The following is a 12126-nucleotide window of genomic DNA, read 5'->3' as shown; positions in this document are numbered from 1 at the left end:
TGCACAGTTAAGTTTAAAATCACGTTAACATGATGCCTAACATAGTTAAAGTGTTACAATATATATACGCTAAAATCTCCCAGAATATACTTCTGACTTGGCAAATTAGATGAGTTATAGCTAAATAAAGTTACATACACTAAAAAAATAATCAAAACACTAAAAAATATCAATGTAACAACAATAAAAATAAATAATTTTTAATACTATTTTATAAATAAATTATTTTTTAATAAATATAATATTTATATATATTAGAGTAAAATTATTAATTTCATAAATAAATTTATAAACTAGATATTTATATTTATTAAGATATAATTATTCTTATATAAAAGTATATTTTCTTAATAAGAAACTTAAAAAATATATAAATAATAAATTAAAACTGATTTTTTTTTTATTTTAAAATAAAGATTATTCTTATTATTTTTTTATAAAATTTCTATAATATATGTTTAGTGTATCGTTAATTAAATAATTATGTTATAAATTTATTAGGTATAAGATTTTTATCGAAGGGGCAGCTTGATTAGTTAGCGAAAAATATATTATTGCATGTGATGCTATGACATTATTACTGGTAAAGCCACGTTACGTTGATTTCACACTCGTTGTTTATTACCAAGACACCATTAATCCCCATGACAAGTGTAGATCCGTAAAGTTTGCTGTTGAATGGGGCAACTCTCACCAAAAAAAGATAACACCATAATATTTTAATATATTCATCCGTATCTCATGGTGCATTACAATTTCATGTTTTTGAAGCCCATTTTTTTTCTAACTTGGTTTCTTTATGGTTCTTAATAGATTTTCATGAATAGGAGTTTTGTGTAATTAAAAATTTGCATTCAAAACTTTATTTGCTAAACAAATTGTTAGCCAACCCTAGAGGCTCTATTTGTTACTACTGGAAAAATTTCTCCTAGTTTGAGTTTGTAAAGATAATAGTGTTTGTATAGTATAACTAGTTATTAATAGAAATTATACTTTTTCTCACCTTTATCTCTCTCTCACACCCACACACACAGAGAGTTTAATATTATAGGACTCAACCAATATCTTGTATCCTTTAAAATTTACGATATTATAGGAGTACTCACAGAGAATTTGGTATGGGTTAGGTTGATTAGTAGATTTTAAATTTTTACTCAAGAGAAATCATATCAAAATTTTCGAATTCAGATCAAAACAAAGAATTCAAGCTAATTCATTTGGACTACAAAAAGGGAGTTTGAAAAGAACAACTTTCGAACATCTTTGCTTTCTCGTTTGCAGTACTATTAGTCAAGCCGATCCAAAAATACAGGTGAGATTAATTAAATATGGGAAATTACCCATAAGAATATATACTATATCTAATTTAACTGTGTATTCATATTGTATTATAATATTTACTTGTGATGGTCGTTGGATTAGATGGAACATGTAATTGAGATTAAATTATTTTTGTTTTACTGTCTGAAAAAGTTAGGAACCGATGAGTGTTAATTTTTTTTTTTTCTTAAAAAAAGATGTGATTATTGTTTGAAGAATGCTATATTATTCCAAAAAAAATTTATTATAAACACAATATAAAAGAGAAAAAAATGTATAGAATCGACCAAAAATCTGGTTTGTAAGTGTAATGTTGTCATTTATTATGCAAATAAAACACAAGGCTTGCCTACTAAGTACAAATTTCTAATTACAAATATTGTATAGATAATCACGAATGAATGTGTTTTAGTTCGATATAATAAGTTGGTAATCATGATATGTATGTGTTGTACTTGTTGTTAGATTTTCTTTTATGGTGTAAAGATTTCGAAACTATAATTTGTTGTATTAGGTATTATGTTATTACAAACGCATTAATGTATTGATAATTCCTATTATTAAAAAAGATTAAATGTAATAATAACAATATTCTTTTAAAAAAAATGATTATTTAAATATATATATGACGAGTTTAATTTAGCTGTAATGGTTTTATTAAAACTATTATTATATTTCTTTTGAAAAAATTAATATTATTTTCTTTTAATAAATTATACTTTACATTTAGTTTTATGGATATGTAATTGCCATTATTGCCAACAAAACAAGGTGTTTAAGTGATTTATATACATATTAATTAATAATCACTAAATAAGGACAACTAAGCGGGTACACGAGTTAAATATTTAAGATCTTGTTATAGTCTATTTCACATTTCTAGTGAACTGTAGACATCACTCCTATTATTATTATATAAGTAATTAAGTTATATTTCAGATATATATATAACTGAGAAGAAGTGGGAAAGTTAAAAATGAAAGACAGCATGCAATGGGTGTGGACTAATTTCATAGAGACCATTTGGCGACCATTTGTGAAATCAGCTAAATCAGCTTCTCTTTTCATCCTTATATTTTCCCTTTTCTTCACTGCATTGCTCTCCCTATTCTTCTTCAAAACTACTACTACTGTAAGTTTTAATTTGTTTTTTTTTTTTGGAAATGCAATTATTTTGTGTGAATTTTAAACTTATTGTTGAAATGTAAATTTGATTGATTTTGAAGCTCAGTCTATTATCTTATAACAACTTACTTGCATATCATTTAACATTCAATAATATGTAAAATTCTAATCTAAACCCTAGATTCATTGATGGGTAATGGGAAAAAGAGTGAAAAAATAATTGAAAAAAAGTGAGAAGATAGGAAAAAAAAATAAAAGTTGGAGGAAAATAGAAAAGTTAATACAAAAAATTAAGCTAGTCCGAAAATAATATGTCTAAAATTTAAGAGAAGTAACTGAAAAGTTGAAACTATTTTTTCTTTTTTTTTTTAAAAAAAAAAACAAATAATACAATTTTATTTTTGGATGATTCTACAATGCACTCTCTTAAAAGAGATATGCTAATGCATCCTCGACTTGTTTCAGCATTCTTAGTCTAATTTTTTTTTTCGTATTCATGTAGGTTTTAGTTATTTAAGATATCTTACAAAATTTTCAAATTTTTTGAATATTTTACAATATAGAAAACATTGTTCAAATAGTTTATTTTACACACGTATAAAATAAAATAGTCATGCGTGCAACATACTATTTGAACGCAATTTTTGACATATTAATATTTTTCGAATTTTTTAAAATTTTGCAGGATGTCTTAAATAAGTATAATTTACATGACCATGGAAAAAAATTTGACTAAAAAATTATTTCAAATTCTAAAAACAGATTGAATTGTATTATACCTTTTAAGGAGTGCATTATAGAATTTTCCAATACTTTTTACTAAAAAAATTAAAATTTAAAATGAAACTTTATTTTCTCCATCTCTACCAAACAACTACATGAAACCAAACTTTATTTTCCATCTATAACTTTTTATCCTCTCAAATTTTTTGGTACCAAACACTAACATAGTGCAAATCAATTTTCTGAAGCTGCCTTTTTTTTTTCTTTTTTCCTTTTTTTTTTTTTTTTTGTCAGAGTACTGTAAATACCATTCCACACTACAAATATCCTAAGAGGAATTCGGAAATCCAATTAGATTGCACTGCTTACAACCATAACGGAACATGTCCCTCACACAATCCCATTACCTACAACCCCCAAGAGGCCAATCAAGACCGTTCATCGGACGCCACGTGTCCAGAGTACTTCCGATGGATTTATGAAGACCTAAGGCCGTGGGCTCTTACAGGAATATCAAAGGAAATGGTTGAGAGAGCTCAAACAATGGCTCACCTAAGACTCGTGATAATAAAGGGAAAGGCTTACGTTGAAACTTATAAGAAGCCCTTCCAAACTAGAGACATTTCTTCTCTGTGGGGTATCCTACAGTTGTTACGTAGGTACCCAGGTAGAGTCCCTGATTTAGATTTGATGTTAAATTGTGGTGATCGGCCAACGGTTGAGTCAAGCAAATATAGTGGGTCAAATGCCACGTCACCACCTCCATTGTTTCGATTCTGTAAGGATGACAATACACTTGATATTGTGTTCCCTGATTGGACATTTTGGGGTTGGTAAGACATCTCAAACAATATTCTAAGTGTAATTTTAAATAGAAATCTTTTACTTAGTATTACATAAATCTAATCTAACCTCTTTTGATCTTTTGTTTAGGCCTGAGATAAATATAAAGCCATGGGTACCTTTGTTGAAAGAGTTAGAAAAGGCCAATAAGAAAACCAAATGGTTGAACAGAGCACCTTATGCTTATTGGAAAGGAAACCCATATGTTGCTGACACTAGAAAAGACCTTCTCAAATGTAATGTTTCAGACAAACAAGATTGGAAAGCTCGTCTTTATATCCAGGTGATCAAGAATTTTTATATATTCTTTATTAAATTGATTTTCTTGTATAGTTAATTAAATTTAATTATCAACTGATTTGGCCTTTTAATTGCCACATATACTAGTGACACATTATGTATATATTACATAAAATTCTTGTGTTTGATTACCATGACAAGACTAATCCTTGCTCATAATGTTGGCTTTTGTAGGATTGGGAGCAAGAATCAAAGAAAGGGTACAACAAATCAAATTTGGCAAAGCAATGTATCCATAGGTATATATGTATAATGGGCAGATATTACATGATATAATTACCTGGTTATAACTAAATAAAATTACATGCACTACAAAAAAATATTTAAAATACTAAAAAATATCAATATAACAATAAATAAAAAATATATATATATTATATTATAAAAAAATTATTTTTAAGTAAATATGATTATAATTATAAATTAAGCTTTATTCTTATTATAAATTGCTTAAATAATCAAAAATTATTTATAAATAATTATAATTTAAGATTAATTCTTGTTTATAAATTGTTCAAATTGAAACTGAATTTTTTTATTTTAAAATAAAAGTTATTCTTATTATTTTTGTATAAAATTTTTATAATATATGTTTAGTGTACTGTCAATTAAATAATTACGTTATAAATTTATTAGGTATAAGATTTATATTGAAGGAGCAGCATGGTCGGTTAGCGAAAAATACATTCTTGCATGTGATGCTGTGACATTACTGGTAAAGCCACGTTACTATGATTTCTTCACTCGTGGTTTATTACCAAGGCACCATTATTGGCCCATTAATCCCGATGACAAGTGTAGATCCATAAAATTTGCTGTTGATTGGGGCAACTCTCACCAAAAAGAGGTAACACTATAATATTTTAACATATTCATCCCTATCTCATGGTGCATTACTCTGACATGTTTTCAAGCCTATTTTTTTTCCTAACTTGGTTTCTTTATGGTTCTTAATGGATTTACATGAATAGGAGTTTTGTGTAATTAAAAATTTGCATTCAAAACTTTATTTCCTAAACAAATTGTTAGCCAACCCTAGAGGCTCCATTTGTTACTACTAGACAAATTTCTGCTGGTTTGAGCTTGTAAAAATAATAGTGCTTGTATAATATAACGTCCGTTGTTAATAGAAATTATAAAAATACAAGACTTCTATCTATCTTTTATTAACGAATTAACTAGATATATTTGATACAACTCATTTACATTGAATTTTAGTATCACATTTAGTAATTTAGGTGCAAGCACTTGCACTCAATGTATTTCTTCAATGATACTTTAATAATTTTATTGTTATTGCGAAAGTAATAGAGAAATATTTTTTATTATTAGGAATGATTTACAAACAGTACAAAACAAGCCTTACATAGGCCAAAGCAGAGTACAACCATCTGAAGTAAAAGACCCAGAAACATAACAGAAAACGGCTAACTAACTTAATCGATATAACTGTCTTACTGACATGTAACAATACATAAAACGAACCTGACTAAAATAACCACTAAATTTGTTACCCCCCGTCCCCTCTCAAGATGGACCATATATATTGTGTATGGCTATCTTGGAAAGGTGAGAAGTAAGAGTAGTGGAAGGAAGAGACTTGGTAAAGGCATCAGCTAATTAGAGATTGCTGCTAACAAGGATGAGGCGAATAGTAGAATTGGAAATTTTTTTCTTGATGAAGTGGCAGTCCAATTCAATGTGTTTGGTCAGTTCGTGAAAAGTAGGATTGTTAGCAATGTGGATAGCGGATTGATTATCACAATAGATGAATGCTGGTGTTGGTTGTGTTATATGAAGGTCCATAAAAAGGTATTGTATCCATGTGACTTCACTGGTTGTAGCTGCTAAAGCACGATATTCTACTTCATCAGAACTTTTAGATACAGTTGGTTGCTTCTTTGTCTTCCAAGAAATGAGGCATTCGCTAAGGAATATGCAAAAACTAGTGGTAGAGTGACGAGTGATGGGACAAGATGCCCAGTCGGAGTTAGAGAAACCACGCAGGTGAAGTAAAGAGGAGGTGGAGTAGAGAACACCTTGGCCTGGTGATCCTTTTAAATAACGAAGAAGGTAGTGTAGAGTTTTCAAGTGTGGAGTCCGTGGATAAGACATGAATTGGCTGAGTGTTTTAACAGCATAGGTGATGTCTGGCCGTGAGAGAGTCAAGCATAAGAGTCGACCAATAAGTTGGCGATAGTGAGATGGGTTATCAAGTAAGTCACCTTCTTTGTCATCAAGTTGTTGTCTAAGATCCATTGGTGCTTTTGTTGGTTTATTGTTGGTATACCCTGTGTCAGCAAGAAATTGCAGTGTGTACTTGCGTTGTGTGACGAAAAGACGAGAGGTGGCACGAGCTATTTCAAACTCTAAAAAATACTTTAGTTGTCCTAATGTTTTGAGCTTGAATTTGGTTTTGAGGTTATCTTAAAGAAGATGTAGTATGTTCATATTGGGGCATGCAAGGATGATGTCGTCCACATAGACAAGGAGTGCCTCGAATGTGTCTTGGGAACCTCTGGTGAAGAGTGTATAATTAGCTTTTGATTGGGCGAATCCTTCTTCAAGAAGAGCTTCAATGAGTTTCTTATACCACTGTCGTGAAGACTGTTTAAGGCCGTAGATGGACTTGTGGAGTTTGTAGACAAGGTTTGTGCCTTGAATGTTGGATGGAAGCTTAAGTCCTTGGGGTAATTGCAAGTAAACTTCCTCATCCAAATCTCCATTAAGGAAGGCGTTGTTGATGTCGATTTGCAATGTGTGCCACTGTTTGATAGCCACAATGGCAAGGAGGAGTTTGAATGTTACCATTTTCGCAACCGGTGAGAAAGTGTCAAAAAAGTCTAAGCCTTCCTGCTGTGTATAACCTTGTGCAACCAAATGTGTTTTAAGACGTTCTACACTCTCACCACTGTTGTACTTTATCCTATATACCCATATGCATCTTATGGCATGTTTCCCTAGTGGTAGGGGCACCATTGTCCAAGTGTTGTTAGTGAGAAGAGCTAACAATTCATTGTCCATAGCCTGCAGCCACTATCAAAACTGAATTGCTTGTTTGTAATTTTGTGGCTCGAATTCAACAGTAACTGCAAGAATGAGGGCTTTGTAAGTCTAAAAGTTTTGAGTAAGAGATAAATTTAGCTATTGGATGAGGAGTAGAAGTTTTGTCCTATAACAAATTGTAGCATTGAAAGTCTTGAAGATAACTGGGTGGTCATGTGACACGGCTTGTTCTTCTTGGTTGCACTAGAGATGATGAAGAGTGGACTAGATGTTTTTCATTGTTGGGAGGTATTGGATCTTTAGTTCTTGTTTCATTAGTAGTGTCATCCTACAAGTGGGGTTAGGGATAGTAGCACTAGTATTGTGTATTGGATAATCATGAACGTGTGTGCCTGTGATGTGAGGATGAGGCAAAACCAGAAAAGAGAAAGGATCGATAGTGGATCTTTCAGTGTTTAGTGTGTGAAAAGGGAAAATATGTTCATGGAAGATAACATTGCGAGATATAAAAATTTGTTTAGAGTTAATGTCATACAATTTGTAACCTTTTACACCTCTAGGGTAACCCAGGATGATGCAAGTTCTAGCACGTGGCTGAAACTTGGTTCTATGAGATGTTAAAGTAGTGGCAAAAGCCAAGCACCCAAAACATCTTAGATTGGTGTAATCAGGAATTTTGTCAAGCAAAAGTTCATAAGGAATTTTGTTACTCAAATTAGGAGTAGGAGTTTGGTTGATCAAGAAAGCAGCAGTCATTAAGCACTCTGTCCAGAACTGAATTGGGACTTTGGATTGAAAATATAGAGCTCTTACCACATTGAGAAGGTGCTGATGTTTTCTCTCTGCCACAACATTTTTTTTGGTGTTTCTATGCATGTAACATCGTGCAAAATTCCATGCCTTGAGAATAAATATTTAAATATAAGTTGTAGTGCATTATCAGACCTAAAACACTTAAAAACACAATTAAATTGGGTTTGTACATAAGCAAGAAAGTCCAGTATGATAGTAAGAACATCAGATTTTTGTTTAAGGAGGTATATCCAAGTGAATCTTGAATGATCAACTAAAGTGAGAAAATATGTATGGTCTGAATGAGAAGCAACATGATAGGATCCCCAAATATCACAATGTATAAGATCAAAACATTGTTTAGCAAACTAGCATTATTAGAAAAACACAATTTCTTTTGTTTAGCAAGGGGGAAAATGTAACATGGTTCAACATTATGTAAATTTCTAATTTTACAGTGCAAGGAATTTTGAAGTAAATCTAAACATTTATCAGATAAATGGCTTAATCTTTTGTGCCAAGTTTCAGCTGTATTGTAAAGGCTTTGGCAGAAATGGATGTGATGTCCCAGATGGATAGACCATTAGCTGATTCACCTTTGCCAATCATCTTCTTGGTGTTGATTTCCTGTATATAAAATTGGTCAGCAAAAAAATTCAATGCAAGATTGTTCCCATAAGTTAAGCAGCTGACAAAAATGATGTAATATTGAAAATTAGGGACATAACGCACATCTTTGAGAACAAGTTGGCTGGTGACCTGTACATTACCACTTTTGTGGACCATAATGTAATTATTGTTGGGTAAAATCAATTTAGTTGGCTTTATGGGATGAACATTTAGAAACAAGTTTAGGTTAGAGCAAATGTGCCTAGTAACTCCTGAATCGACAATCCAATATTTATTTTGGGGAAGAGTAGAATAATTTGACAGAGCAATACCTGAATTACCTGCAGATGAACTAGGATTAGTCGGGTTAAGGCCTATGGTTTGTGCAGTAAGAAGATTAAGAAGTTGTTGGTATTGATTTGGGGTCAATTGTGGTAGCATCGTGTTACTTTCATTTGAAGTGGGGCAGTCAATATTCAATGTTTGAAAATAGTTTGGTGTAGCCTCCTTAGTTTTCCCATTTTTGTTGTACTCTGGAGGATACCCATGGATCTTGTAGCACTTTTAAATGGTATGTCCATGCATATTACAGTGCAGAAAGGTCTGCCTCTTTTTGGTGGATGAGTTTTAGGTGGCCCTTGAGATTCAGGTTTGCATGCTGTCTTCTCTCCTTGGAAGGCATAGGCCATGTTGGAATTAGAATCTACAGAGAGATTTTGACTTCTCCTCTGGTTTTCTTCCTATGTTACAAAATGAAAAACCCTGTTAGTTTTATGTAACGGATCCATCACAAGAATGTTACCTCACACTTAGGCATAGATATCAGGTGACCCAATGAGAAATGACATAATATATTCCATGTTGTAATGTTTTTGCAGCTTCTTGACTCCACCACATGAGCAGCCATTGTAGGTGAAACTTGGCCTGAAGTTAGATAATTGCTCCCAAACAGTCTTGAGCTTGGTGAAGTACATGCTCACTGTCTGGTTATCTTGCTTCAGATTCATCGGATATTTTTTGAGATTGTAGATGGGTGTACCATTCCTTTGCTAGAATCGAACTCTGAGATCTTTCCAACTGGCAGCAGCTGACTCATCATATAAAATGCTAGAAGAAATTTCCTTAGAAATAGAGTTAATGATCCAAGAAATCACAATGTTATTGTTACGAATCCAAGCATTATAAAGAACGTGATCAGTAATAGGTTTGTTGGGAATGGAACCATTCAAGAATCCCAATTTGTTCTTAAGAGAAATAGCCAATTTTATTGCTCGATTCCAAGAAATGTAATTGTCTTGTCTTGTCAATAATTGGGACACATGAACATTTCTAGGGTTATCACCATGATGTAGATAATAAGTATCGGAAGGATCCTCGATAGGATTTCTTGATCTCATCAACTGTGTGTTCACTCTATTTTGGTTGTTTGGCTTTGATCATCTCCATTATTGACATGAGTAGGAACTTCATTGCCAGGACCAACTTCTTGATCATTTGTCGCCATGATCGAAACGAAGCAAGATAGAAAAACGTTATAGATAAAGAGTAGAGGGGAAGTGTCGATGAAGAGAGGAATTCTTCACTGTAAACACGAACGTCACCGGAGAAGAAGAAGAACACGACAAGGAAAGGAAGAAGGGATTAGGATCAGAGGGAAGCATGACTTCCCTGCTCTGTTACCATATTGCAGAAGTAATAAGAGAAATGTTTTTATTATTTGGAATGAATTAAAAACAATAAAGAACAAGCCTTATATAGGCCAAAGCAGAGTACAACCATCTGAACTAAAAGACCCATAAACATTACAGAAAATGATTAACTAACTTAACCGATATAACTGCCCTACTGACAAGTAACAATACATAAACAAACCTAACTAACAGATGCACTAAATCTGTTAATTGTTTATTAACTAATTAATACATATAAAGTTATTAATCTATAAAATATTTTTTCCAAATAAATAATAAATTTATATATGCTCTTTGAGTCTTTCAATGTTATTAATTGATAGAAATTTTAATTCTATAACTTTGTTTTATTTTGTGTATTTGGTTTATATCAGGCTCAAAAAATAGGAAAGACAGCAAGTGAATTCATTCAAAATGAGCTAAAGATGGAGTATGTGTATGACTACATGTTACACATTTTAAATGAATATGCAAAGCTCTTGCAATATCAGCCTACTATACCTGAAAAAGCTACTGAATTATGTTCCGAGGCAATGGCTTGCTCAGCAATAGGACTGACAAAAAAATTCATGATGGAATCCATGGTGAAAGCTCCAGCGAAGAGTTGGCCATGTAGCATTCCTCCTGCTTATGATCCTTCATCTTTATATTCTCTTCTCAAGAGAAAATCAAATTCAATAAAAGAAGTAGAGATGTGGGAGAGAAAGTTTACGAAAAATCAAGAAAACAAACACTCATAGAGGTATATAATAAAAAATGGTAATAATAATTATTTGACATATATCTATACACAACAAATTTATGTATCCAAATTAAGAATATACAAAATAATTAATGGATGATTCCACTTTTCAGAATTAAAACTTGACCCCCTGTATTCCACAATCACTGCAAGAAATATGGTGTATATCTTCGGTGTTTTATGGTACAAAATATAAAATACAAAGATAAAAGTAAGGAAAAAAGATAAAGAAAAAAATTTCGGATCTATGTTTTTGATTATATCAAAATATATAATCGATCGAAAATATAGATCTTCACTACCGTAACGCTGTTATAAATTATTGTGTTCCAATAGAAATATCAAACCAACAAGATTACAATTCTATGACAAATAATACAAAGAACAAAATTATGGATTAAATAATGCTACAACATGAAATAAAATATACACATAAAATAGAGAATATAAAGACAAAGAGAAGAATTACAACTCAAAGCAATAAGCTACACGTGAAACACAATATATAAATAGTATATATATATAAGAGATGTGAGAGCAATCTCAATACCACATACACTATAAGTGTATAATAGGGGAATCACCAAACTTGAACAAGGTCTTACACCTTTGTCCAAAAGCTTATTTCCCCCTACCACAAACACTTAGGGAAAAGAAAATAATAGAAATAGCTTTCTGGATTTATCAAGCTTCTAGTTTCTAGCAAAGTCTTCTCTTTGATAGAAACTCACAAAAAAAGTGTTTTCACAAGTGAACTAAAGACCTCTATTTATAGTGTTTAAGATTACACATTTTGAAATTCAAACTCATAACTCCCATGGATGTTATGGACTCAAATGTAACTCATGCACACACCATAACTCATATAGAATTAAGAATTTTAAATTAAGATGTGTAACACTTTTTTACACACTTAATATTGATGATAATTGTGGAGGTTACAAAAAGTAAGTAACTCTACTTCTTATGTTACAA

The 12126-nt window shown here is 31.5% G+C and overlaps 1 protein-coding gene across 1 annotated transcript; it reads left to right on the top strand.

Annotated features, from left to right (window-relative positions):
* The first annotated feature begins 782 nt into the window (after positions 1 to 782).
* LOC115717590 (uncharacterized) lies at positions 783 to 11272 on the top strand. Its single transcript, XM_061115422.1, has 7 exons — positions 783 to 1312; positions 2260 to 2452; positions 3463 to 4001; positions 4102 to 4294; positions 4486 to 4550; positions 4948 to 5158; positions 10784 to 11272. Exons 2-7 carry the CDS (start codon positions 2297 to 2299, stop codon positions 11147 to 11149), a joined length of 1530 nt encoding a protein of 509 aa, XP_060971405.1. The 5' UTR covers positions 783 to 1312; positions 2260 to 2296; the 3' UTR covers positions 11150 to 11272.
* The last annotated feature ends 854 nt before the right edge of the window (positions 11273 to 12126 follow it).

Source organism: Cannabis sativa, chromosome 5, assembly GCF_029168945.1.
Source record: "Cannabis sativa cultivar Pink pepper isolate KNU-18-1 chromosome 5, ASM2916894v1, whole genome shotgun sequence".
NCBI classification, from domain to species: Eukaryota; Viridiplantae; Streptophyta; class Magnoliopsida; order Rosales; family Cannabaceae; genus Cannabis; species Cannabis sativa.
The sequence above is the reverse complement of the archived record's forward strand: the minus strand, read 5'-3'. Positions and strand labels throughout refer to the sequence as shown.